Source organism: Engystomops pustulosus, chromosome 7 (genome assembly GCF_040894005.1).
Source record: "Engystomops pustulosus chromosome 7, aEngPut4.maternal, whole genome shotgun sequence".
NCBI lineage: Eukaryota > Metazoa > Chordata > Amphibia > Anura > Leptodactylidae > Engystomops > Engystomops pustulosus.
In genome coordinates, this window is record NC_092417.1 from 152,286,517 (window position 1) to 152,314,368 (window position 27,852).

At 41.2% G+C, this 27,852-nt stretch overlaps 2 protein-coding genes across 2 annotated transcripts in view; one reads left to right on the forward strand and one right to left on the reverse strand.

Moving 5' to 3' along the window:
• The window catches only part of LOC140071067 (solute carrier family 22 member 6-A-like), a 35,397-nt gene extending 34,687 nt beyond the window's left edge, over window positions 1-710 (reverse strand). Inside the window, exon 1 of the mRNA XM_072118318.1 lies at window positions 446-710. The gene's annotated coding sequence lies outside the window, so the exon portion shown is untranslated. The remainder of the gene's footprint in view (window positions 1-445) is intronic.
• On the forward strand, window positions 695-27,786 carry POLA2 (DNA polymerase alpha 2, accessory subunit). The gene is made up of 19 exons (XM_072118316.1): window positions 695-864; window positions 941-1,064; window positions 7,490-7,611; window positions 10,191-10,276; window positions 10,355-10,412; window positions 11,465-11,574; window positions 12,210-12,406; window positions 13,625-13,713; window positions 15,451-15,606; window positions 16,054-16,116; window positions 17,880-17,922; window positions 21,887-22,011; window positions 22,103-22,141; window positions 23,260-23,333; window positions 23,493-23,601; window positions 24,226-24,332; window positions 24,873-24,935; window positions 25,322-25,448; window positions 27,231-27,786. The coding sequence occupies exons 1-19, from the start codon at window positions 832-834 to the stop codon at window positions 27,378-27,380; spliced, it is 1,875 nt and encodes a 624-aa protein (XP_071974417.1). The 5' UTR covers window positions 695-831; the 3' UTR covers window positions 27,381-27,786.
• Window positions 27,787-27,852: the final 66 nt, after the last annotated feature.

The following is a 27,852-nucleotide window of genomic DNA, read 5'->3' on the forward strand; positions in this document are numbered from 1 at the left end:
TTATCAGTTAGGCAGGCATCTGTTATCCATGCGGTTTTTATTCTCAAACGTACAAAAGTACTGTAGCTGTCATTTTTTCTGTCCAAAATGGAGGTTTGAACAGTAGTGTGAACTAACCTTGCTCAATTCTACATTTTTGAAACCTATAAAACAGATGATAAGTCTGTTCCAGACTTGAAATGTGTCAGGCATTTTATTGGCATTCTGTAGAATATTAAATAAAACTATGTTTTAACTAAAAAAGTTCAAGTTGTGCTGAAACAGAGGAAAGGGGAACCATATTTCTTGGGTCATCTGAGGATTCTGCATAAAAAATGAGAAATCTCTATAAAAGTGCTACTTCAGTCATTTTAATTTCCCAGAATATTGATAGAATACACATTTGGTATTATTATTATTTGGTGGAGTAAAATTGCAGGACACAATAAGAAGAGTCCTAATTCACCTTGGAGAAGTTTGTTGCTGTGTATTATAGTATATTATAAGAATATCTCACACATAACCACATAAATGTATAGATCATCTTCATGACAATGCTCTGCTCCTTCTCCCCCCTGCATCAGGCTGCACTATGCTGCAGCATACAGCATCTTCTATCCTTCCCTCCCACACTTCCGCCATCAACACGCAGAGCCTCAGCTCCACCACGGCGCATGCGCCTGATAAGTACGTCATCTCCGAGTCCCAGTAGCCACGCCTACGAGTTTGTTAGCAGCGCGGCGCTGATTGGTTGCCTGTCAGGACATCGCGTCTGGTAGTGTTCGCGCCATCGCTCAGAATGCCTGAGCGCGGGAAATTCCATTCGGCGCGCAGTACCGTATTGTCCAGTGTATGAGCGCGGACACCGGTTGTCTCTCCCCTCAGGTGATGAGTTTTCCCCGGTGCTGCCGCCAGGGTGAGGGGGTATTCGGCTTTCACTCAACTTGTGTTGTCTCTTGAGGCTTGTCTGCGCCTTGTGCCCTGCTGTGGCGGCATCATGCCGGTGTCTGCGGAGAAGATCCAGAGGGAGCTGTCCATGTTCGTAACTGACGTCAATTTTCAAGATGAAGACCTCACAGATAAGTGTAAGGATGACGTAATGTAGTGGTATATCCCAAACGCCCACCCCCCCTGCACCATGTTTCTCATCTTGTCTTTCCCTCAATATTTTTGAGGGGAACTGATCCTGCGACCATTGACAGCTTAGGCTGTGTTCACACATTCTGGTTGTGTTTTGAAATTGTCTCTATCGCACGCGCCTTTTACGGAAACGCATGTGATCGGTAACAAGCGTATTGTTGACGTATGATTCAGGTGATGCCCGTTACCAGGCCGTCGGACTGAGCGCGGGAGTTTGTCCCAAGCCAAGCACTTACATGCATTGGGAAAAAGGTGAACTCCGGCGGACCTGAGCGGGGAAGCGACACATGCAGGATATAGGGCACATGATCTACGTGAATTGCACCTCGGGATTGCGACAGACCGGGTAAGTAAATCTGTCCCGTTGCGTTTTGAGTTTCAATCCAAGGGCTTCCTCCTGATCACATGTTTGTGAACATTGTATAAATGTTGTGTAAACGTTACCTCATCATGTGATTGCAGGGGAAGCCTTTGGATTGTGTCTCAAAATGGGGCATGTAAATGCGGCCTAAAGCTACGTTCACACGTGACGTTCACATTTACTAAGGGTCCGAATCGCTTTTTTCCGCCGGGTTTTCCGAATTTTACCGGTTTTTCGCAGAATTGGTTTTTGGTGCATGCGATCGGATTGTGTCGCATCGGCGGCGGGTTTCACACAATGAAAACCAGGGGGCATGGCCTTCAGAAAACCTGATTCGTAAAAATTGCGCTATTTAAAAAAAAAAATTTCGCTCGACTCACACTTACATGCCCCACGAATAGGATGGTGAACTCCGGCGGACCTCGGCACAGCAGCGAGACCTGGTGGACATCGGGCGCACCACCTTAGTGAATCGCCGGAAAACCTGAATCCTCGTCGGAGAACGTGCCGCTGGATCGTGACAGGACCGGTAAGTAAATGAGCCCCATCGTGTTTTGGACGAGAATACAATAGCTGAGGAGATGAGATTTTCTTAATTACATTGTTGTTAACATTCATTTTTACCAAAGTTGATGTTAATGCACGCGTTTGTCATGTTAACATTCCAGTGACCGTGTGTTTACTTATCGCAGATGTTAGTGGATCGTGAATGCGTTTACATTGCGTTTTGTAAACACATGTGTTAAGAGTAATTAGGCAAATTCCCTCTCCTCTTCAAGACGCAGTGTAAACGCCTTTTGTGTACACAGCTCTACAGGGCAGGTTAGGGGGCCTGGTAGTCTGGCACAATACCAGTAATACCCCCTGCCTCCCTATTCAATGGATAGGACAGAAATATCTTCAATGGGATCAACATAACATCCAGGGATAAGGGAAAATTGTCTCATGGATCAGTCCCATATCTCTAAAATGCACTCCCCAAAACACCTCCCAGGACTGCCTCCCCCATTGACAGTGAAATGAAGTAAATGGTCTGTCTGAAAAGTAAACAGAATCATTGTAGCTCAGAGTTGGCTTCCATGTACACTGACATGCTTGCCCAGCCGTAGCCGGGCAGGGATACAGGAGAGGAGGAGGGATGAGCGCTGCCCTCCACTTCACCCTCCATAGGATATAGTAGCTGCATGGTCATTCTTTAACCCCTTAATGACCGCCCTATCGGGTTTTTACGGCGGTCATTAAGGGTACTTCTTCTGATGCGACGCCTTTCTACGGCGGCGCATCAGAAGTTTTCGGGACACCGGGTCTCGCTGGTGCCGGTGTCGGGCTGTGATCTCACAGCCCAGACGCGGCACTAACACCCGGGATCGGAAAAACTCCGATCCCGGGTGTTTAACCCCTTGCACGCCGCGGTCAAGCATGACCGCGGCGTGCAAGTGTGTCCCCCGTGGATCGGACGATTTTCTCCGATATTGGTTTTGCTCAGGAAAATTAAGCAAAAATAAGAAAAACTATATAAATGAGGTATCACCGCAATCGTAGTGAACCAGAGAATAAAGATAAAATATTATTTTTACGTTACGGTGAGCGGGGGGGGGGGGGGGGGGGGGGGAATGCTCACAATCCAAAATAAAAATTGATGATTTTGTTTGTGTCCCCCTTGAAATAGTTAATAAAATCTCATGAATAAGCTTTAGACTCCCAAAATAAATTATTTATACATTGTATCTCATCCCCTAAAAAATAAGCCCTCATATGATCGCATTACCAAAAAAAATAAAAATTTATAGGTCGTACAATGTGACAATACAAATCTGCTGTGGACGGCGCCTCCATTCATTCTATGCTCGGCCGTGCGCCCGTACAGCAGTTTACCACCACATATGGGGTATCAGTACACTCGGGAGGAATTGGGCATCAAGCGTTGCAGTGCGTTTCATCATTTAATTTATTCTGAAAATGTCAGTTTTGGCCTAAATGAATGTATTTCCAAAAAAATTCCATAGTTTCTAAATCGCAGGTCCATATTTTTTAACCCATGTGAAACACTTAAAGGGTTAATGGACTTAATAGAAGTTGTTTTACATATGTTGAGGGGTGAACTTTCTATAGTGGGGTAATTTATGGGGTTTTACTGTTATTATGCCTCTCAAAGTCACTTGAAAGCCGAGTTGTCCCTCAAAATGTGAGTTATGGCAATTTTCATGAAAATAAGAAAAATCGCACCTAAAGTTCTGCACCTCATAACATCCTAGAAAAATGACCGGAAGCATAAAATATCATCCCAACATAAAGCAGATATTCTGTAAATGTTAATTATCAAACTTTTTGGGTAGTTTTATTTCCTGTCTGGAAACCAGAACATTTCAAACTTGGAAAATGAAGAATTTTTACAAACTTTTGCCAAATTTTCACTTTTTTTCAGAACGAAACGCAAAACTTATCACTTAAATTTTATAACTAACATGAAGTATAATGTGTCACGAGAAAACATTCTCAAAATCACCAGGATATGTTAAAGCGTTCCGAAGTTATAACCAATTATCGTGAGACATGTCAGATTTGAAAAATCGAGTCTGGTCATTGAGCTGAAAACTAGTGTCGGTGATAAGGGGTTAAGCCAAAGATGCATCAGGCTCTGTTTTTTTTTTGTGGGCACGAAATGGTGAGCAGACATGCTCACCGCACCGAGCCCGACCACCATGCCTTTCTATGGGGACGTATAGACGGTCGTGTGCATGGGGCCTAAAGCTATATTCGCGTCATTTTTTTGGACACAATCCACAGATATGCCTGGAAAGCTTCCAGCATGAACACTAAACATGCCTATGGGGGAAAGATGTCACTGTATAGCATCCATCTCTGGCCTCTGAGTGTACAATCTGTGAGATCCTCAGTGATGTCACTGTAAGCTATAAGGACTGTTACGTCATTCAGGAGACGTCCTGAACATTGGCAGCTGTAGCTTACTGGCCGCTGCTGTTCATGTCTCCTCTTCCTTTCCAGTGAAAGATGAAATATCCTACTGTGTGAGCATACAATGGGGTATGTTGTAGCTTTCCATTGTATGGACTCATCATGAAGTTTAACCCCTAGGCGCACCATGACCGCGGCGTGTAAGGGTGTTTGCGCTGTGGATCGGATCCCCCGTGCCGCTTACCGGGGGATCCGATCCACTTCTGGGCAGCTCCGAGGACTGGCATGTGCCCCGGAGCTGCCCGGTCTCCATGGCAGCCAGACCCCTTCCGGGTCTGACTGTAAACTGTCTGAGCATGCGCAAGCTTGCTCAGACAGTTTACACTGCTCTACAATAAAATAGTATTGTAGAGCAGTGTATTGAACTTAAACCAGTGATCAGAGCATCACTCGTTCAAGTTCAAGTAAGTATAAGTAAAAATATGCAAAAACACTTAACACTACACATTATAATAAATAAAAAATAAATACATAAAAATATAAGCCCCTAAAATGTCACTTTCCCATAAAAACACTTAATAAAGTATAAAAAACACAAAAACACAAAAAACCCCGCATATTTGGTATTGCCGCGTCCGTAACAATCTGTATAATAAAACAGAATCGTTACTGGACCCGCACGATACACGCCGTAGAAAAAAAACGCAAAAATGTTCCGAAAAAAGATAATTTTTAATTAATACCCTATAAAAAAATGCTCTAAAAAGTAATTTAAAAAATGTTATGCACTCCAAAATAAGCCCACTAAAAAGAACAACTCTTCTCGCAAAAAATAAGCCCCTAACCAGATTTGTCAGCCGAAAAATAAAAAAGTTATGCATATGAAAAGATGGTGATGCTAAAATGAATAAGATTTTCTCCAAATTGGTTTTTATTCAGTACAATTGAATAAAATACACAAAACCCCCACATATTTGGTATCCCTGCGTCCGTAACAATCTGCATAATAAAACAAAATCGTTATTAGATCCGCAAAGTGAACCCCATAAAAAACAAAACAAAAAAAAGCTCCAGAAAAAAGATCATTTTCAATTAATACCCTATAAAAATGCTCTAAAAAGGGATTTAAAAAATGTTATGCACTCTAAAATAAGACCACTAAAAAGAACAATCCTTCTCGCAAAAAATAAGCCCTTAAACAGATTTGTGAGGCGAAAAATAAAAAAGTTATGCATATGAAAGACGGTGATGCTAAAATTAACAACATTTTTGCCAAATTACTTTTTATGCAGTAAAAATGGGAAAAAAATAAAAAATCTATATAAATGAGGTCTTTTTGTAATCGTGGCGACCCATAGAATAAAAATAATATACTATTTTTATGGTATGGTAAACACCAAAAAAAAAAACCCATAAAAATCTTCCTGAAAAGTGATGATTTTCATTTCCTCCACCAACAAAGAGTTAATAAAATCTCACCAATTAGCCTATAGATTCCCCCAAATTACGTACCAGAAAAGTGCATCTCATGTGGCAAAAGAAATAAGCCCCTATAGGTCCACAATAAAAAAAAGAAAAAAATTATAGCCTGTACAATGTGACATAGCAAATCTGATCTGGATGGCGCCTCCTTCTCTCCTATGCCCGGTCGTGCGCCCATACAGCAGGTTACCACCACATATGGGGTATCAGTGTACTCGGGAGAGATTGGGTAACAAACTTTGTGGAGCCTTTATTCATTTAATCCATTGTAAATGTTTAATTTTCCACCCAAAATGGGTGTATTGTGAAAAAATATTACAATTTGCAGACTGCACCTCCATTTTGTTTTAACCCCTATAAAACACCTAAAGGGTTAACAAACTTCTTAAAAGTGGTTTTTCATACATTGAGTGGTGTAGTTTCCACAATGGGGTAATTTATGAGTCTTGCTATTATTTAGGCCTCTCAGTGTCAATTAGAAGTTGAGCAGGTCCATCTAAATACAGGTTTTGGTGATTTTACAAAAAATGTGAAAAATGATACCTAAATTCTGAGCCTCAAAACATTCTAGTAAAATATGTGGAATCTTAAAAAACCTTGCCAACATAAAGCAGACACTTGGGAAATGTAAGTTATGAATTTATTTGGGAGCTATGACTATCTGCATCAAAAGTAGAGAATTTAGAACGTTGAAAATAAAGAATTTTTCCAAATTTTTGCCAAATTTTGTTTTTTTTCATAACTAAACACAAAAGATTTCATCCAAATTTTTAAACTAATTTGAAGTACAATGTGTCAGGAGAAAACAATCTCAAAATCCCCTGGATATCTCATAGCGTTCCAAAACTATAACCACTTATAGTGACACAGGTCAGATTTGAAGAATGGGGCCGCGTCCTAAAGGCCAAAAGAGGCTGCGTCCCGTAGGGGTTAACATTCTCTCTGGTTTATTTATTTTTTACTTGATTGCCCAAAAGACAAATGTGGTGTGAATAAATGCTTACACGACTCTACCCTTTTATATTTTTGCATTTCTGCTTTTTACTCCCTTCCCAATTCCAGAACTTTTTTAAAATTATTTTTCTGTGTGCGAGTTGTATGACAAATTGTATTTGTTCCCTGAGATGTCACAGGGGAGCCAAACTTCATTTTCAGATGGCAGTGTTTGGGTTACCTGTCACGATCGGTGCCAGGTTTTAGCCCATTAAACTGGCATGCTCGTAAGGTAGGGTATGAAATGTACTTTCTAGAATTCCCTCTTTTATGTGCAGTATCATCTGTTTATCTCAAGTCATGTGAAAATGAGCATTGAAGAGTCTAATTTTTTTTTGCCTGAGATGAGTCACTTTAGAGTCTTGAGACCTTGGAAAAAGCTCCTGGCTCCTTACACTCTGCAGCATTGTCAGATTTTGCCCATTTACCCTTTTGATCTTTTGATGCTGCAATCTGTAGTGATCAGTGCATCTAATTACATCTGTCATCCCACTGGCTGCCATCTAAGGTTGTGCTGATAGAGATCTTATGGTTGCAGGGGGCCCAAGATGAGAAAAATAAATAAGGTAATGAAGTTTTCTAGATTTGTGGAAATGACTCCTCATCTTTTCTCTGCAGTGGTGGAAATTTGTACAGTTCATCGTCTCACTGAGGATCAGCTGGTGGATGAATGGATGGCGTTCAGTGCTACTAAGAATCTACCACTCAATGTTGGGAACCTCTGTGCGATGGAACATGAAGTAAGTGGAGACCTTTATGGTGTCTCCTAGAGCTCCCACTATGGCTAATGTTGAGGGTAAAAAATGGGGTCTAACAGTTGTTCTACCAGGAGATAAGAGGCTGTAAGTCTCCTCTCTGGATTTTCCCACATGGCTCCAGCAGCAGCACCGAGTCTCTCAGGATTTTTGATCCAGTTGCTGAGCTTTCACATGTGACCATTGAGCTAAGCCCCAGGCCTGTTGCCCATGAGCGAGTTTGTTCCAACACAATTGACCCAGGTGTATGCTGGATGATTTGGGCGGCATGGTGGCTGAGTGAGTAGCACTTCTGCCTTGCAGCACTGGGGTCCTGGGTTCGAATCCCATCCAGGTCAACATCTGCAAAGAGTTTGTATGTTCTCTCCGTGTTTGCGTGGGTTTCCTCCGGGTACTCCGGTTTCCTCCCACACTTCAAAAACATACTGTTAGGTTGTTTAGATTGTGCGTCCCATGGGGACAGGGACCAATTTGATATGCTTGTGCAGCGCTGCGTAATCTGTGTGCGCTATATAAATAAAGAGTTATTATAAATAAAGAGTTATTATTATTATTATTATTATTATTATTATTATTATTTATCGAACTAAAAAGTATTGCAACTATGTGCCGAGTTCAGTAGTTCTTGGTTCTGGGCAGTAAATCCTCAGCTGGAACAAACTCTAGTGGCCATTGGGCCTTTCCCTTAGCATTGATGTGCCATAAGCCAGAATCATCCGAGAACGGGAGCTGCGTGGGAGAGTGAGGTATGTTTGGGTTTTTTGTTAAGTTATTTTTTAACAATCTTTGCAAAGATGGAAAAGCATAAATAAATGCTCGGCCCTTAATGTCAAAATTAGGATGAGGTCCAGAGACCTGTCTGTCAGCTGATGGCTATAAATTCACACATTTCTGTGCAGAAAATTTCTCTGCCAAATCCGCAACCAAGTTCTTCAGATTTTGATGTTACTGACATAAAAAAATAAATCTCTAATCTCTTCTGAATGGTCGCAGTTTCCTGGCCCCCAGGAATGACCTGTCTGCCCACATGAACCCAAGCATTTGTCACATGTCATCACAACAGATCATTGCTGGAGGCTACTATTGCTGTGTCGTACAACAACGTGTCTCAGACAAGTCATTAGTCATATCACATGCTGCCGTTTAGTTATAGCCTTCCGGTATCATGTGATCTTCATGCGGACGCGTATTCCTAGGATTGCTTGTATCATTATTTTTATTTATTTTTTAATAACTTCCCTCTTTAAATCATTCACCCCTGTGCTCTGCTCATGGTCAGTAAATTAGATGATCCACCTCACTATTTCCTATAGTGGAGAACCTTTGGCATATATGGGAGCGCCGATCTATTCCTCTGGTCTCCAATGTTTATTTAGCCCTTATACCCACATCACACATCGCTGCCTCCTGCTGTCATGTGCCGCTCTCTTATGTAAATTATATTTATGTTTCTTGGTAGGAATAACCGTATTGGAATGTTTTAGCTTTACATTAACCAATAAGTACTTGAACATGTTTTCTTTAGGTTATGGCCATTGTCTTTCATCACAACTGGTTACTGTCTTATGGAATATCTGTCTGAGAGGGAATATCTCAGATAAACTAATTTTTTATGATGGACACTTGCACGGGGACATTGCCTCCTAGAGAACCCCCACAAATTGCTTTGAGGGGTTTTCTCATCTTCAGTATTTAATGCGAATGGGTCACCACAATTTACCTACCTGAATTATCTGCTATGTTACATATTACATTTACCACCAATACCTTCATTTTCATTTTCCAGCAGCTCATTCCGTGCCAAAAGATAAATTCGGAAATATGCAAATGAGGCTGAAGTGTTTTGGGGTTGTACGCAGAACACCTGAGCACTCTCGTTGTTCCTACTTTAGTTACGTCTCTCCAGGGCACAGCGGTATGTGGTGCCAGGGCCCTTAGGTGCTTTGCTAAAGTGATGTTTTGGAATGGAAGGAGCAATGGACATTAAAAACAAAGGCATTGGCTGCATGAGTGGGCATACACATGCATAAAATAACATGATTAAATGTAGCTAAATTATGTTGACTGATTCTCTTTAAGATAAATCCATGGTATATGTTATAATTATATCTGATAGAAGGCAATGCCGCCTCTGGGGCATCCATCTATATTAAGAACTAGGGTCACCTGACCCGAGTCCTTAGACCTGACTTGCTATGCAAGTATGGCCACTGCTATTGCAGACCTAGAGAACAGAGCTCCCTCTTCTATCATGTCCATATGTCCTAATAGGGAAATTATAATCCCTTTAAAAAGTAGGAAGATTAAATGTCAATCCTTGGTTTTCCGTCATCTATGACTCTACTTCTGCTTTCACTGAAAACAAGGACACTTTGTTCTTACTGGCTAAGATGGATCAGCACTATATAATACTGGCAAGTTAAAATAAATAATAAGTTGGCCTGAAATGTTCTGTCAAGAAACACAGTTTGCATCCCTTTGTGGTTTGACTTGGGAGGATTTGGTGTTTGCCAGCACATGATATAATAAGAAAACATTATATCTGATTTTCTTTTACTTTTAAGGTTCTCAATAAAAAAAATCCAAAACGACCGATTGTGAAAAAGGAAAAACATTGTGGCAACAGAGACTTCAACAGCATCCAGGAGCTGTATCCTTTGTAAGACTTCAGTGCTCAAAGAGTCGCTGCATTAACCCTTAAGTGTTTCATATCCTTAACTGGTTTAAGTATTGAGGTGGAGACGGAAGAGGAAAACCTGCTGGATTCTTATGCTACTCCTGCAAAAGTGAGTGTTGGGCCTATTATTGTTTGGTTTTAAAGGGGTTGTCCACTTTCAGCAAATAATTGATGATTGTGTAATGAAAAGGTCTGCAATTTTCCTCATGGTTTTCTGGCTCGCTACTTGCTGTCATTCTTGAAAAGTTAGTTGTGTGATATAACAAGCTGTGCACTCGTCTGACACCACATGACCAGGGGCATAACAACCTGTGCATCCGTGTGACACCACGTGACCAGGGACTGATCTTTATCCATAGGAAGTAAACATTGAAGCTTTCTATAAAATGACAGCAAGCAAAGATCTAGAAAACCTTGAGGAATACAAACAAAGTATATTGGAAAATTGTATAATTTTTAATTACACAAACCTCATCAATTATTTGCTGAAAGTGGGCTACCCCTTTAATCCAATCGGTTATTATACCCCTGGCATTATAATACACCTTTTTCCTATAAGTAATTGTTGAAGGAAAGACTGGATCAGTGCAGGCTTTTATTTTGTTTTTATTCCAGAACTCTTAATTGCAACTCGCCCTTGGACCTCCTGCACTTGAGCATAGTCTATTGTCTGCAGCTTATGTGTCGTCAGTGTGTGAGGTCCACTAACACACCGATGGTAGACTAGAACTCTCCGAACCGCTATTAAGGGCAGGAATAGGTCCTGGGCAGACTTGTTTTAACCGCTGAAAAAGCATCTACCACATATCCCTAAATTATGTTTGTGTGCAGGGGTTTTATATCTAGCAGTAGTTGTCTCAGACATTCAGTAACTACATGCGGATCATCCAAGATCTTGGAGAAAACATTCAACTATTCACTCAATGATGAGTGGTTCTTGGAACTTGTATTTTGATAGTCTGTCCTTAAGTTTAAGTTTTCACTCCCAGCACCCTGTGATCATCTGAGTGGACGTGCCATGGCACTTGGGAGAGCATGGCCGTCTCTACGTTGTATTCCAGGTACAGGTTGTGTAGTATATGGTAATGCGCTTACACATCAGATGCTTTGTAGTTTTCCTCACTGTTTCATATAATGACTATTTGCACTTGTGTTTTTCAGGGATCTCAAAAAAGAAATTTATCTACACCTGAGAATCCAAAATCGAAACGTGTTCCCTCCATGAGCCGGAGCCCCCATCTTCTCTTTTCACCAGCCAGCTTCTCCCCCAGGTATAGATCTGCAGTTTAGAAATCCACCACACACCATTTTCCATGTAGAAAGTTTGTCATATAACCTCAATATTGTCCGACAAAAAATGTTGATGTTGGATACATGAATTTGAATTCTTAAATCGTTGGACTTTTTAAAGGGGTTGTCCACTTTCAGTCAATGATTTGTATAACTTTTCATTACACAAACATAATCAATTTTCCATAGCCTTTCCAATGTTCTGCATTAATTTTTCATGGTTTTCTGGAACTCTGCTTGCTGTCATTGAGCGGGAAGCTTCACTGAACCCTGGTCATGTGATGTTACACAGGTGCACGGCTCATTATTTCACTCGGCTCCATATTACTCTTTGTGATATAACAAGCCACCGTCTTTTGTCATGTGATGTCACATGCCGAGGGAACGATATTTATCCACAGGATTTAAACAATGAAGCTTCCCATAGAATGACAGCAAGCAGAGATGTAGAAAACAGTGAGGAATTGATACAGAAGATATATTGGAAAATTATATTACTTTTAATTTGTACAAACAATATCAATTATTTGCAGAACGTGGACAACTCCATCAATGGCTTCAAATATTTGTTGAAATTCCTTAGACATACCTCTTATTTTTCTCTCTCTTCTCTTAGTGCCACCCCATCACAGAAGTATAGCTCGCGCACAAACCGTGGTGAAGTGGTGACCTCTTTCGGAGAAGTACAAGGAACGTCATGGAGTGGTGGAAATGGCAAGTATACTAAAGTAGAACCCATAACCCTACAAGAGGAGGAGTCTCTGACTAAGTCATACAAGTACATGTTTCAGAAGTTAACAGACATTCGTGATGGTAAGTGTAAAAATGTGGAGTTTTTTCACAGAAAAGCATTGATGCGTTTATGTTGATGGCTTGGTGTGCGTCGTGCCCTAGATATGAGTGGATGTCTACAGAACATTTCCCATCATCTCTGTCAGTGGGGAGAGATCATTGGCACATGTATGTGGCTCCCGGTTAGCTTCCAGGATAAGCAATGTCACTTTGTTTAATGATATCTGCCTGCAAAATCCCAGCTCCATTTTATTACTGGCTACAGGAATACTTCATGGATGTGCAGAGTTGGCAAGTCATGCGTAGGTGGTAGTTTACGTTAGCTTTAAAGGCATCTACCACCAGGATTAAGTACTGTATGCAAATGTGCCTGAGGGGCTCCAGGCTCCATAGGTGTTAATGGAGCCTGAAGTCCTTTAGGCTCATTTGCATACAGTCTTTCATACTAGTGGTAGATGTCCTTTAAAGGGGTTTTCCCACCAAACAAGTTAGGCCCTATCTTGCTGATCGGTGAAAACCCTACTGATCACAAGGATGGGGGTCCGATGTACCTCCATTGGACTCCTCGTTGCTCCCAGAGATGAATGGAGCAGATGGTTTTGCATGTTTGTTCTGCTCTATTCATCTTTGGGATCCCTGAGGGGTCCAATGGAGGTACGTTGCACCCTGTTCTCATGATCTGTGGGGGTGTTATAACTGAGACCCCATGATCAGCAAGTTAGGCCCTATCCTTAATTGATTGGTGGGTAAAGCCTTATTAGGCTTGTGCACAGAAATGTACCGTATTATTTGGATTATGAGGCGCACAATCAATAAATACCTGCTAAAACGTCTAGGTTCATATAAAAGGCGCACCTGATATAAGGATGAATGACCAGCAGGTGGCAGACCTGTGCACAGTTCAAGGCAGCTGTAGTCTAAGTACAGTTCATATATAAGGCGCACCTTTGATTTCTGAGAAAATCAAAGGTTTTTTTTGTTCGCCTTATAATTCGAAATATACAGTATTCTGGCTCAGTGCTATATCTCTGTTGCGGTAATATTGTGGTATGCTGCAACATCTGTGGTGTCCACTATATCTCTGTATACACAGGAGGTTTACCCTGGATTCTTGTAGTTGGATTTCATTGCTTGCTCCTTCTACCACTATGTTGTATGCCATGTATTGTCATAAAGAATAACACAGAACTATGCAACCAGGTAAGATAATTTCTTTTCCATGATTGTGTCCCCATATAGCTGTGGGAAGCAAAATTGAAGAGCTTGGTGAAGCCCTCAAGAATCACTTCCACATAGAAGAATTTACATCCGTCTCTTTTCCAGCACAAGTAAGTTTCTTTACATACTACAAATACAATTAAGGTTTCCCAAGTTTTATATTATCCCCCTATCCACAGGAATAGGGATAAATGGTTGGGGACCCCAAATAGATGTGCCCTTCTACTTCATCCATTCTCTAGGAGACTGCAAAGAGCAAAGCCGTAGACTGTAAACTAAGCAGCAGGGCACTTGTTCAACATTTTTTTCTCCATTCATTAAAGGGGACCTACCACCACGATTCTACCTATAAAGGTAGAACGGGTGGTAGGTGGATGAATGGGACGTGAGGATTAGCCCTTTTTTGGGCTAATCCTCACGTTCCTGCTATACTTTGGTAAACTTTAATAAGTCTGTATGTAAATTTTTTTAAGCGGCTACTGGGCCGTGGAGTAGCCGGACACGAGGCTAGAAGTCGCGGCTACTCCACGCCCCAGTAGCCTCGTTCCTCCGCCTACCATGTAATCTTGGGTTGCACGGCCATAGCTCTGAGGCCGGCGCTACTGCGCATGCGCAGAACCCTGGCTACTCAGACGAGGGCGCGCAGCTACGAGGAGTTGCGCGCCCTCGTCTGTGTACCCGCCATTCTCCGCATGCGCAGTAGCGCCGGCCTCAGAGCTATGGCACAACCGTAGGCGCAGAACGCCGGGTACATGGACAAGGTCGCCTCTCAGCAGGCTATGATAGCCTATCCTGGGGATAGAGCACAATATGCAAATGTGATAAAGCCCATTTAAAAGTGAAGTTGTGCTCTAACAGTAAGTTAGAAACTCTCACTTACCAGTTAATGGGCTTCAGCCTGGCAATTATTAGCAAGCTGTTGGTGCAGTTCGAGAAAACTGTGTAGGAGCAATCAGAGATGTCCCAGGAATTTTTATCACTGTAAACACTGACCTATTTTTTTGTGGTTAATTTTCCCCAGTTATGATCTTTATCGGTGACATTTTTAGCCCTCTCGTTCATACTTTGTGATATGTGTACTAATCATCTTTGATAGAATCTTATGCCATTCACAAGGGCCAATGCTGGATGATACATTTTGTGAACCCTAAAGGAAATCTACCATCAAGATCAATCATGATAAACTAAGAACACTTAGACTCAGTGACTGTGGTAATGGTCCTTGTTATCCATGGCATCCTTCCTTCTAAAATTAACATTATAAATTATGCTGAGACAGAAGCCTCCATGCTATAGCTTCACAAGCTGTTACACTGTCTCATTATCTCCTCCTCCCCCCCCCCCCTCAACACGTCCCCCTTCCCTCTGCCTGATGTAATCTCAGCACACAGTGAGAGGGGGTGCTCCTGCACAATGTAACAGTATTATGCCCACAGAGACTCCTGGCTCATTAGCATAATTATAAAAGTTGATTTTAGAAGGAAGGGGACCATGAGTAACAAATATATGATTAACACAGTCATAGTACCTGGATCTATGTGTAAATGTCCATGGTTGTGTTCTGCTTAATTCTGATAGATTTCCTGTAAGGCCGTTTTTTCTAACTATTCCTTAGCAAAACTAGTGCAAAAATCTTGGAGAATGCCGGTGCTTTGAATCCTCGTTGCCTTGTTGGACGAACTGCGAAAAATGTCTAAAAGGCATAATGAATGTGGTGCACAGCGCGTACTACGATTTCTTGGAACAAATTCCACCAGAATTCTGGCAAATTTTATCATCTCATGTTTTGTGATTAAAAGAAATGCCAAAACTGAATAGGTCTGTATTTCTCTCTTCTCTGCACTTAGGAGACTGTGACTGTTCTTGGACAGATTGGATGCGACAGCAATGGGAAGTTGAACTCTAAATCTGTTATTCTGGAGGGAGATCGGGAGCATTCATCAGGGATGCAGGTTCCTGTCGACTTGTCAGAGTTAAAGGAATATTCACTGTTTCCTGGACAGGTATTGATCTAAAATATACACGTTAAAATTCTTATTTAAAAAGTTAACATGCTGACATTAAAGGGGTTGTGCAAAACAGCGCCACAACTGACCATGGGTTGTTCCAGTATTGCAACTCATCTTTGTTCATCTTGATGCAACTGATTTGCAATACCGACAAAAACCATGATCTGGTGTGGAGCTGTTTTTGGAAGAAGGCAGTCATATTTTTTGACATGGGGGCAATCCCTTTAAGGATTTTTTTTTTTTACATAGTATTAAAAAACCAAACTTTTATCTTTTACCTAAAACACTGCTATGAGATGGTGTATAGGAGTCTGTATTGCTATGTAAAACCCCCTTCGGAACATTGTAGGTTCTTCTTCATCAATGTTGATGATATTCTATTTTTATTTCTTGTCAATTAATGATATAAAATCCACATATGTTCCTTTTTTTTCTCCCCAGGTTGTAGTAATGGAAGGTACTAACAGCACTGGAAGGAAATTTGTTGCTTCAAAACTCTATGAGGTATACAAATAAAATCAATCAATACATACATAAAATGGGGTCATTTACCAGATGTCATGTTTTTTTAATTTTATTTTGGGAATAGGAGTTAACCAAGCATTAGGCACTCGCTGTTTCCAAAATACAGTTAAGCTATCCATAAACTTCAGATTGTTGGCTGAACATGACGGTTTTTGGCACAACTGCCCAACCATCTAAAAGGTGTTCTAACTCTCCCCTGACATCAGATGGAAGTGTGTGGAGAGGGTCAGGCATGTTGTACTTTAACACATTCTTGTTCTCATGGGAGATAAGGCTCAGCCAGCGATTTTATTGGGAACATGTGAAAGTTCAGTAGAGCTCTGCATTCACGTGTATGGGGGAGTTCGGAGAACTAACTGCTGGCCAAATGTTCCTAAGGTGGATTGGCTTAGGACCTGCCTTCAGCTTGTACCATAAGCTTGAATATGTAAATTAATAACTAGAGGTTTCATTAAAGGGGTTATCCGGGTTTAAAAAATTTCTTATGGCCGGGCTGGGGAGGGCTAGTTAAACATAATGAACATGGACTTACCTCGTCCAGCGCCGCTGATGTCCCCCGCCGCGGTCCCTTCGATCCGTGCCCCTGTTTGTTTACAGGGGCCCGGAAGCTGCGCACAGGGAGCTTCCGGTCCGCGATGTGGACAGCTCCTCCCATCCGTCCCTATCTCTCGGCGTTGTAAGCGCTGGGAGATGGTGCGCATGGGAGCATCCGGCCAGCCGGAAGCTCTCTGTGCGCCGGTTTCATTACAAGACCGGCCGCGGCGCGGGACATCGGCAGCACCGGAGGAGGTAAGTACATATTTATTGTGTTTTAAATAGCCCTCCCCAGCCCGGCCATAAGAAATTTTTTAAACCTGGATAACCCCTTTAACACCTGTACAATCATCATAGACTCTAGCATGGCCAAATAACATTATGTGCATGTAAATATGTATGAGTCTTTTCTCAGTCCCTCATTCTTGGCTGTGACCCGCAGCAGTTTCAAGTTTCTTTACAGCTGCAGCTTTTTCCCTCCCGATATAAGGTCTTGTTACCAGAGCACAGTTATTCCATATAGGCCGCTGATGCTCCAGTCATATGACCTACAGTAGCTGCAGTGGTGAAGAGCCCCGTCTGACTACATGGCACCGTGCACTCCTGCACACAATGCCATTGGCAGGATTGTGCTGTCACACTTCACATCCTGATCCTGAACTGTGAAGGAGGCTGATACAATCAGTCCCCTATCGCAGCAACACCTAACCAAGCGCTGTGGCTGCAAGTGGATCCTGTTGTGTCACAGATGACTTCACAGGGACTTACGGCGCGGAGGGAATCAGAGACGTGCAGGGAAGACGCAATGGACATACTCTGTATTTATGGATCACTGGTTACATTGATCCAATTGGCTGTTACTGTTATTATATAACTATTCTATCAGCAAGAAACACTTATTTCTATAAAGCGCCCACTGCTAACTTTAAAAAAAAAAAATGGTGAAAACTATCAAAAAATAAAAAATGATTAAAAAAATGTAACAAACGAAGTTTATCTAAAACAGGCGCAGTAATGATTTTCTTGCGTTAATAGCCTAAGATGATCATTATATACACCAGAATCATTTATTTGCGTTAATGAAAATCCAATCCTCCTCCTCAGCTTAAAATACTCCTCAAAATGGTAAGAGGGGTGTTTTTACTCTTCTGGATTAAATGTAGTACAACCTCAGCCTATATCTGATCTTGTATTCCATTATCTTTTAGGGAATCCCACTTCCTTTCCACCAGCCAAACATGGATTCTGAAGGTAAGTCAGAAGAATTAGAGTCTACTGTGTAAACTAGAGAATAGTGAGCCAACATCGGTGAGAGCACATACAGGAGTTTTATGGACTGAATTAAGACACGTATTAAGAATTACAGGCGATTCCCCTACTTAAGAACACCCGACTTACAGACGACCCCTAGATACAAACCCACCTCTGCTAATTGGTACTTTAATGTGCCAAGGTGGACCCACATGCCAGGTATCGGCGCAGTGGTGAGTAGGCTTCTTCTGAACCCTTCTAAAGAAACTAAGCAAGTGTGAGATAGTGTTAATCCTAATCATCTACCAAATAGAGAAGATGCTGCAGCTCACACAGCAGAAGAAACAGAGATGAAGGTGAGACTGAGCATGTGTGTCCACCTTTGCACATGAACACAGCAGGTGGCGATATTGCACCAATATTAATGAAACAGTATATAGTGATGGAGAATAAGTAGTATTGCTAATCCATGTACGTGACCGTGTGTTGGGATAGCAAATGGATTCTCTGATTTTTAGGTTCATAATGGACCAACTAAATTTCTGAGCGATGGAAATGATCACCGCGTTTAACAATTCGTAACTCCTGTCACGGTCTATAAGTGCTGCAGTCAGCGCTAATGGTCATAAAATTTTATGTTATTTGACCCTTCCTGTAACTGACATTAAAAAAGAAAGCAGTGACTGCACAGTCTGTTTCCTGTGCATGTGAATGCAGTCTATTGTTCCCTGTTATCAGAGAGTGGAGACCAAGTAGGAGGATGTTCAAAACGTGGTTACCCCATAATAATCCTTATTTATATAGCTCCATCATATTCCCTCATTGCATCACAGATTTACATGGTTACATTGTCTTTTCTCAATCGGAAAAACTCATGCCCGTCAAGTTCAACCACAGAAGGGAAGGGATTGAATCAGGAAGGGATTTATTCTATATAACATAACCTACGAATATAACAATATTATGTAGATGTAAAACGCCATCTAAGCCCTTCTTGAAGCTCTCTGCTGTCCCTGCTGTGACCAGCGCCTGAGGCAGGCTATTCCACAGATTGACAGTTCTCATAGTAAAAAAGCCCTGTCACCTCTGGTGATTAAACCTTTTCTCCAGACGGAGACAGTGCCCCCTCATCTTTTTGATTTAATCTGGAACAACTTTCTACCTTTTTTTTTTTTTTTTTTTTTGTGTGTGTGGACCATTCATATATTTATACAAGTTAATCATGTCCCTTTGTAGTCGTCTCTTTTCCAGACTAAATAAATGTACATTTTGGTGGCTCTGCGTTGTACCCTCTCCAGCTCCAGGTCCTTTTTATGGACCGGAGCCCAGAACTGGACAGCATATTCCAGGTGAGGCCAAACCAGTGCCTTGTACAGTGGTAATATTACATCCCTATCACGAGAGTCCATACCACTTCTGATACATGTCAATCAGCTGCCTCTAAAGCCAGCAAGATCTTGCCATGTCTCGCTACATGCTTATATTTTATTCCCTAAATATGTACTGCTTGATTTTGTCACCCTTGGAAAATGTTGGTACCATGGAAACTAAGTCACTTGTGTGTTGCAATGCAACTACCCAATTCCCCCCTTTCCCCCTCTTCCGACCTCTTTCATTGCGAGAGTGACGGAAATCCTCAATATAGATTACACATGCAGGTTTCCTTTTTAATTTCTTCACATTCTGCAACAAAAAGTAAAAGGACTAGTATTCTGTCTCCAGAATTAATTACAGCGGGTGCAAGATTTTATAAAGGGAGCAAATAAAATCCTGTCAGGTGAGATTCCCCAAGGCAAAACCACCAGAGAGATGACGATACATGAATAAAGGGAGCTGACAATAGGTGCCAAACCAGATCAAAGCCCGGCAGGTGAGAGGCCTGTGATGTGCGAGAACAAAGCAGGTGAAATGGAGGAAGTGAATCAACATCCAAGGAAAGAGCCCTGTCTTTTATAGTGAGAGGGGGGGGGGCTGCTTAGTTGGGAAGAGACAGTGAGGTGATATGAGACAGGGATCTGGGTTCATGTATGCAATTATGATAATGGAGTCAGGTTCTTAGAAGCAGTGGATGTAAACTCATGGATTTATAATAAGATATCCTGCAAGTTAAAAAAAAAAAAAAAAAGTTCACACTTGTCTATATTGCGAGCATTGTGTTATGCAAGTGCAAACTCTTCCAAATAACCTTTTTTCATAATACTGCTAAACTTTTTGAGCTTTTTTTTTTTTTTATTATTCCTGTTGATGTCTTTGGGCTTGTGAAAATCCAAGCACAAAACAGAGCACACAATCCAAATCGAATTTTTTCCACAACAAAAGGGACGCAATAATTAACTTTTTCCTACTCCTATCCACTTTTAATGCTACTGTACTATGCTGCAGATATAACGTGGTCCTCGCGTAAAATCTACAACATGCACAGATAACCTTGGGGTATGTTGTGTATTGAGTGAGTTCCTGCACAGTAAGGTCACATGACCGTATGGGGGATGTATAAACAGCCAACGTATATATATGCCGTATAAAGCCCCCCCCCATAGACGGCAATGGGCACACTGTGCCGTACGGGAGCAGTACGATGCGGCACACGTGCGCCACCGTACCGTTCTGTACCCGGGGTAAAGATAGGACATGTCCTATCTTTCCCCTTAATATGGTGCCATGCACTATGTTTCTCTATGGAGAGTGGCAGGGGTGATCAGCGCTCACCCCCTCCTCCTCCTCTCCCAGGCGCCGCTGTGTGCCCGCTGTGCTACAGTAGGGTGGACACACCTTTGTGTGAATGTAGCGCAAATCTGTGGCATTGGAAGATTTCGCACATTCACACATTTGGAGAAAAAAAAATCTGTAGAGAAGATGCCTTTGTGCTGTGGGTTTCTGATCCATAGGATGTAACTGGCATGTCCCTTATTGCTGTGAATCATGGTGCGGGAATCACTCCCTCCCCCCACCACAACAGTAAAATGACGCCACTATACACATCATAACAATGATACAGCAGAGCTGAGATCACATAACATGGCACGTATGAGGTCTAAGTAAAGCCACAGGAAACAAAGTGGTTTTTCAAACTCTTTTGCATATTTCACACTTTTGTGTTGCTGGAAGCCACAATCTTGTAAATCGTCCGGAATAATAAAGAAAAGGGAATGAAAAGAAGTTAATTATGTAATTAGAAGCCGGGACTGGACATGGGGACGGATCCCGAGACAAGCGTCTTCCTGGTGAACTGGACATAGACATCACACGTCTGAAGATCAAGTAATAGACTAAAGTGTTTGCAAGTGCTTGGGGGGAAATTTGACATTGGGGGGGGATTAAATTTTAGTATGTAAGTTTTTTGCATTTGCTGCATCCCAGCATATATATATATATATATATATATATATATATATATATATATATATATATATATATATTACACACACATAGGCTAGGACTTGGCTGTTATGACACGGATAAATGTTGTGAGGGTTATGGGGCAGCTCCAGGCAACATGCAGTTTCCCGATCATTGTGAAGGTCTGACACCGGCCGCTGCTTGTGCCTACAAGTCAAACACCTGGTGCTGTAGAGTTTCACTAGGGGTCTCTTTAATAAGCCGCTGGCGGCTATTCCCAAAACAGCAAGTAACTTTCCTAATGTGTAGTCCCAAGTGTGATGGAAAATGTGATGACATTTCTGCACTTTTTTCATTAACCCACTCATCACTAGGCTCCTAATGCAAATTATTTCTGTAAATCTCCACTCTTTTCCCGTTCCGGCTAATTAATAAAAATAAAGTGTTTTCAAGGAAGGTTGGTCTATAGGAGGGAGTCGCTAGTTTTTACCCCTCTATTAGCCCCCTCATGTAGGGCTAAGATATCTCTACTCTGCTCGTTTTGCATGTCAGATGTCCTTGGTATTTTGCCCCAACTTCCCGGGCAATAATCTTCTATATATTCTTCCATATCTCCTCTCTGAAGACTGCGCTCAGCAGATGATAATTGCAGCGTGTGGCCCGTTCACCACATCGGACACCATCACTTATGACGCCCTAAAGGATCTGGTGGATGTTATTAATAGAGACCGTCCAGATGTCTGCATTCTGGTGAGATCAAAGGCTTGGCCCCCGAGCCGGCAATTATATTAAATATGAACTTGTCTGCATGTGACATCTCGTGTGTTTTCTGTGTTTCTAGCTCGGTCCCTTTTTGGATTCGAAACATGAGCAGGTGGAGGTAAAACATTTTTTACTATTTGGTCATCTACAAATTGCAATCTCTTACTTGTAGTGTAGAAGCTTTGTCCTTTTAATATGCCCCAAATTTATGAAAGTTTTGTTCGACAAAACAGACTTGGAAAAATTCCTTTTTATGATAAATGTCCCTATTTGCAGCTCTTTAAATTTCTGCATAATTATAGATAATATTGAGAATATGATAATTTTGCAGGCTGCTAAACCTTGTTGATTGAAAGGGCTTGTATCATCTTTCAAGTCGTCCAATATCTAGAAGATGAGGGATGAGGGTCTGACTGCTGGGACCCCAAGTAATCCATAGAACGAGGGACGATTCTCGCTCATTGGTGGAACAAAAGGGATGTGCATGCTTCATTCAGTTCTTGGGAATTCGGGGTCAGGTTCTTGTGATTAATGGAGTAACTGGACCCTCGCTGATCAGATGGGTGTTGCCTATACAATTAATAATAACTTGCAAAGTAGGTTCAACCCCTATGAATATGCTGCAAAGTTGATACAAATTTGTCCCCTTTCAGAAACACAAATGCTCGCCTGGCCATAGCCTGGATGAACATACAGCAGTGCGGTGGAGGGCTGAATGCTGCGCTCCCCTCTCCATAGCGATATATGGCTCCCAGCCATTAACACACAGATACAGCATGCTCTGTCTTTTTCTGTGTACGGTACGGTGTTGCATGTGTCAGTGTACCGCCGCCAGGCGCATAGCCGTCTATGGAGACGTATAGATAAACATCCACACGACGGCCTTGTGAAAGCAGACTTGGACCATATCCATTTATATTACACATTTTCAACTTTTGGATTTTTGCTGCAATAAACAGGCCTTTTAGGTTCAGATTCCTCGCACCCTAAAAGGGTTTTATATGCAGTTTTAACAAAGTCAAATGCATCAATTACATAGTTTGTACTAATATATGTGTTTAGGGTTACTGACAAACTCTTCCCCAATGAACTGGCATGACCTTTAAGGTCCTATAATGAAGCTGTGGAGCACTGAGCTTGCAGGGACATGTTGGAGGCCCAGGAATAAGAATAACAAATCGTTCTTGAAACGTAAAAAAAATGTTTTTGCACTGAACTGTTTTATCCTTTTTTCAGAATTTGCAGCTGACTGTAACGTTTGAAGAAGTGTTTAAATCTTGCCTGAAAATGATCATTGAAGGAACACGGCCGTAAGTGACAATATATCTTGCCCAGCTATCTGATATTTTATACTATTTATTTTTTTTTAAATTTTTTTTATTTTGACCACTGTTGAATGGCAAAAATGGATTATTCGTATTGCTACAGTTACTTTTATTTTAATTTTTTTTTTTCCTGTAATATTTTAGATCTGGTTCCCATTTGGTGTTTGTGCCGTCTGTCAGAGATGTTCACCATGATCCAGTCTACCCTCAGCCTCCTTTTAGCTGCTATGAGACGGCCAAGGAAGATAAACATGTAAATACCATCCTATTGTTAAAACACATGGGTATATTTTTATGTGTATTAGATAAATATTCACAAAATCCAAGAATTTTCAATTGGACTTGCTGAAAACTTCCGAAATATTCACTGAATGTATTCATTCAGACTTATACTGCAGCAAGTTATGTGTTTCTATTCTGCTCCCTCACTCAGCAGAGGCCAGAGATGCTAACAAGCTATACACCACATCACATGACTATAGACTGTTGTTTATCTCCAGGAAGTTTTCTATAGCAGTGCAGGAAGTGCAGATCTAGAAAACCATGAGGAATTGATACAGAAAGCATATTGGAAAATGTAATAACTTTTCATTACACACATTAATTATTTGCTGTTATGTGATCCGTGATACAAGACGTTCTCTTAAAACTGCTGTGGTCTCTGCGGAAATGCGTGATTTTTAGATGAGAGTAGAGAGACAGCAAAGATACATGTGCAAGTAATGTAAACTGGAAAGGATGTTGTATCTGTGTCATATGACACCACGGCCTAACCTCAGATGGCGGACTGTGAAAGAGCTGGGCTTCCTCTGAATATGATTTGTTTTGCTGTCGCTTTATAAACTTGTGTCTTTTCAAAGTTTTTTTTTTTCCCTAGAGAGTGCATTTTGTGGCTGATCCTTGCACCTTATCCATCAATGGCGTAGCAGTGGGATTTACATCTACAGACCTTCTATTTCACATGGGTGCCGAGGAGATCAGCAGGTATGGGATCAGCGATTCACCATGTTGTTGTTAACTGGCCATAGGCACAATAGAGTGTCAGGTCCTGTATGTGCACAACTGGTACTTACAGAGATGGCTGTAGATTGTCTAATGGACTACCCGAGATGGCAATCTGCAGTGCTTGGCTATCTCTGAATGTACCATAGTGAATGAATAGAGGGTACTACATACATTTGGAGTAAAAGGACTTTCATTCGATTTGTGTCCCAACATTCATTAGAATTGTCTTGTTACTAAGAAATCGTTATGAAAGCTGAGACTTGCAGTGGTTTAGTAGGGCCCCACGTGAAGTTGTATTTTGATTCCCGAGGCCGTATAAAAAAAAAAAAAATAATAATAATATACATAAATACCATAAAGTGAACATTTGAAAAGTTAGATGAACAGGGCACCTGCACATTGCACAAATCTAGCCTTCTACTTGATGAGTTACCATCTACTTTGTAGATGGGGTTTTGTGTTTTGAGAAATTTTACTACCATCATACCATTTCCTTTTCTCGTATTTTATTAAATGCAGCGGTATCGCTGGAGCTCCAGACAGATTTAGCCGGATCCTCAAACATATCCTGACTCAGCGGAGGTGAGTTCCTCTTCATGTTGTGGATAAACTATATGTGAATATGGGGTGGAAACAACATTTACTTCTCCATTGTGTCTACCTTTCTTATGATTATGTATTTTGGCACTTGGGGAATTATACAGAGTTTGAAAAACATGGCTGCTTTCTTCCAAAAACAGCGCCACAGCTGACCATGGGTAGTGCAAATTATTGCAACTTGGATCCATTTTATATAAAACTGAGCTGCAAAAACAGCTGTGTTTTTACATTGAGACGACTTTAATCTGTGCAAGACAGAATGCGTATTAAGGCCCTATGTGGTAATTACAGAGGCAAATAAATATACACAGATGATTATTTACCCTTGCTACTAAATAAAGTTTTTCTTTTTGTTGTTTGTTTTTCAGCTATTATCCTTTATATCCACCACATGAGGAGATAAACATTGACTATGAAGCCCACTATAGCTATGCAGTAATGCCTATCACTCCAGATGTCTTCATTATACCTTCAGATCTCCGGTTTTTTATCAAGGTTAGTTTTGTTGCTTCTGTGTTCACATTCTGTTCCAACTTTTAAAGAGGCACGTTCAGCTACTCTTCAATATACGAAAATGGGCTTCTAAACTAAAACAACCCAAAGGGGGGAAATTTTGAGTTCTCGGAGAGCAATCCTTTGCTTGGGACTAGAGATAAGCTGACCTCGTAGTCTGGTTCGGCCATGTGACCCGGACATATTGGCAGATGCGTCGGCAATATTTTTTGAACACCACCCTTTTAAATGCCTCTAAATAGACTGTTATTCTTGCTTTCCTCTGTGGGGGTGCTGTTCGTGGTTCCTACCTGACAATATGAGGTTAAAATATTGGTTTTTTTTAATAATATATATTTTAATATGTGTATGTATTTTAACCCCTTCACGCTCCGTGACGGATATATCCGCCATGGAGCTGTGAAGGTTGTATGAAGAAGGCTCACGGGCTTTGCTGCATATCGCAGCAAAGACCCATCGCTATCACCCGCGGTCAGTGCTTGCACCGATCGCGGATGTTAACCTTTTCTTTGCCGCCAGCGGCACTTTAAATTTGGCGGCGCATGGGCGCCGCCATCTTACCTCCGATCGCCGCTCCCCCGAACAACATCGGGGGGTGGCGATCGGTTGCCATGGTAGCCTCGGGTCTTCGTTTGACCCGAGGATACATGGCTTCTGCATATCCATTACAATGAGCCTGTGGCTCATTGTAATGTATAGTGAGCAGAAATGCCATATACTGCGATACAGTAGTATTGCAGTATATGGCAGGAGCGATCAGACCATCTAGGGTTAATGTACCCTAGAGGGTCTAAGAAATGGGGAAAAAAAAAGTTTTTAAAAAATGTAAAAAAAATAATAAAATATTAAGTTCAAATCACCCCCCTTTCCCTAGAACTGATATAAAATATAATAAATAGTAAAAATCACAAACACATTAGGTATCGCCGCATCCCAAAATGCCCGATCTATCAAAATATAAAAACGGTTATTGACGGCGGTGACCTCCGGAACGGCAAATGGCGCCCAAATGTCCAAAACGTGACTTTTACACCTTTTTACATGACATAAAAAATTTAATAAAAAATGATCAAAATGTCGCACAGTCCTCAAAACGGTAGCAATGAGAACATCGGCTCATTTCGCAAAAAATGACCCATGCTCCATGCGCCAAAGTATGAAAAAGTTTAATTTTTGAAAATGTATTAAAACGCAATAAAACCTGTATAAATTTGGTATCACCGCGATCGTAATGAACCAAAGAATAAAGTAGAGGGGTTATTTGGAGCGCAGAGTGAAAGTCGTAAAAACTGAGCCCACAAGAACATGACGCACATGCAGTTTTTTTCAATTTTTCCACATTTGGAATTTTTTTGCGGCTTCCCACTACATGGCATGGAATAATAAATAACATCATGGGAAAGTAAAATTTGTTACGCACAAAATAAGCCCTCACACAGGTCTGTACACGGAAAAATGAAAAAGTTATGGATTTTTGAAGATGGAGAGGTTTAAGGGGTTAAAATATATATTTTAAAAAACCCAATATTTTAACCTCATGTTGTCAGGTAGGAACCACAAAAAATGATTTTTTTTTTTCTTTTTTTTTTTCAGTTAATCCACTCTGAACAGGTTTAGCTTTCTGCAGTTATTTTTTAATATTTTTAAAATTTGCATCATTGAGTAATTTTCATAAAATTACAATGCTGTAATTGGATACATTAATTGGTAAAGTCTCTTGTTTAATTTGTAGAAATTGTTCTAGCCTATCTCTCTCTCCCTTAGGACATCTCCGGATGCATTTGTATTAATCCCGGCCGTCTTACTAAAGGAGTGGTAGGAGGAACGTACGCCCGTTTTTTGGTGAAAAAGGAGACCCACGACACAGCGGAAAGGAAATCTCCTTGCATATCTGCTCAAGTTGTTAAGATCTAACATACAAATACACTTTTCCGGAAATAAAAACTTTACATTTCTGAAAGGGGATGGAGTCAAACAAACCATGTGCACATCCCAAAGGTGAAGCTCAGAAGTGTGTGAGGCTCTCGTCTTGCCCCCTTCACACCAGACTTGGTGACCAATTCATCTTCACAGCAAAATGTGTGGTTCCTTTCAAGAAAGGAGACAATCTGCATATCATCTGCTTCCTGTCTTGTACTGTGATATTCTCTAATTAAGGCAAGACGCTTCATGGTGAGACTGATCTTAACACAAGGGAATAGAGGGGCAGCTTCCAACATGAATGAACCTGGTTATGTGCATGGGGGATGTCTCTTTGCACAAATTCTCTTAAATCTCCCATCATGTGGGGGCTTTGGATATTAAAATTTCGAAAAGACAACCACCGTGAACCAAAATCATTTTACTCTGACCTCGATACTCACAAATGATAAGTATTGTGTAGGCT

Coding starts and splice junctions, on each gene's coding strand:
- POLA2 (XM_072118316.1), top strand. CDS start 832: ATGAGCGCGGACACCGGTTGTCTCTCCCCTCAG. Junction 15,607..16,053: donor ATTCACTGTTTCCTGGACAG/GTATTGATCTAA, acceptor TTTTCTCCCCAG/GTTGTAGTAATGGAAGGTAC. Junction 24,333..24,872: donor GGTGCCGAGGAGATCAGCAG/GTATGGGATCAG, acceptor TATTAAATGCAG/CGGTATCGCTGGAGCTCCAG.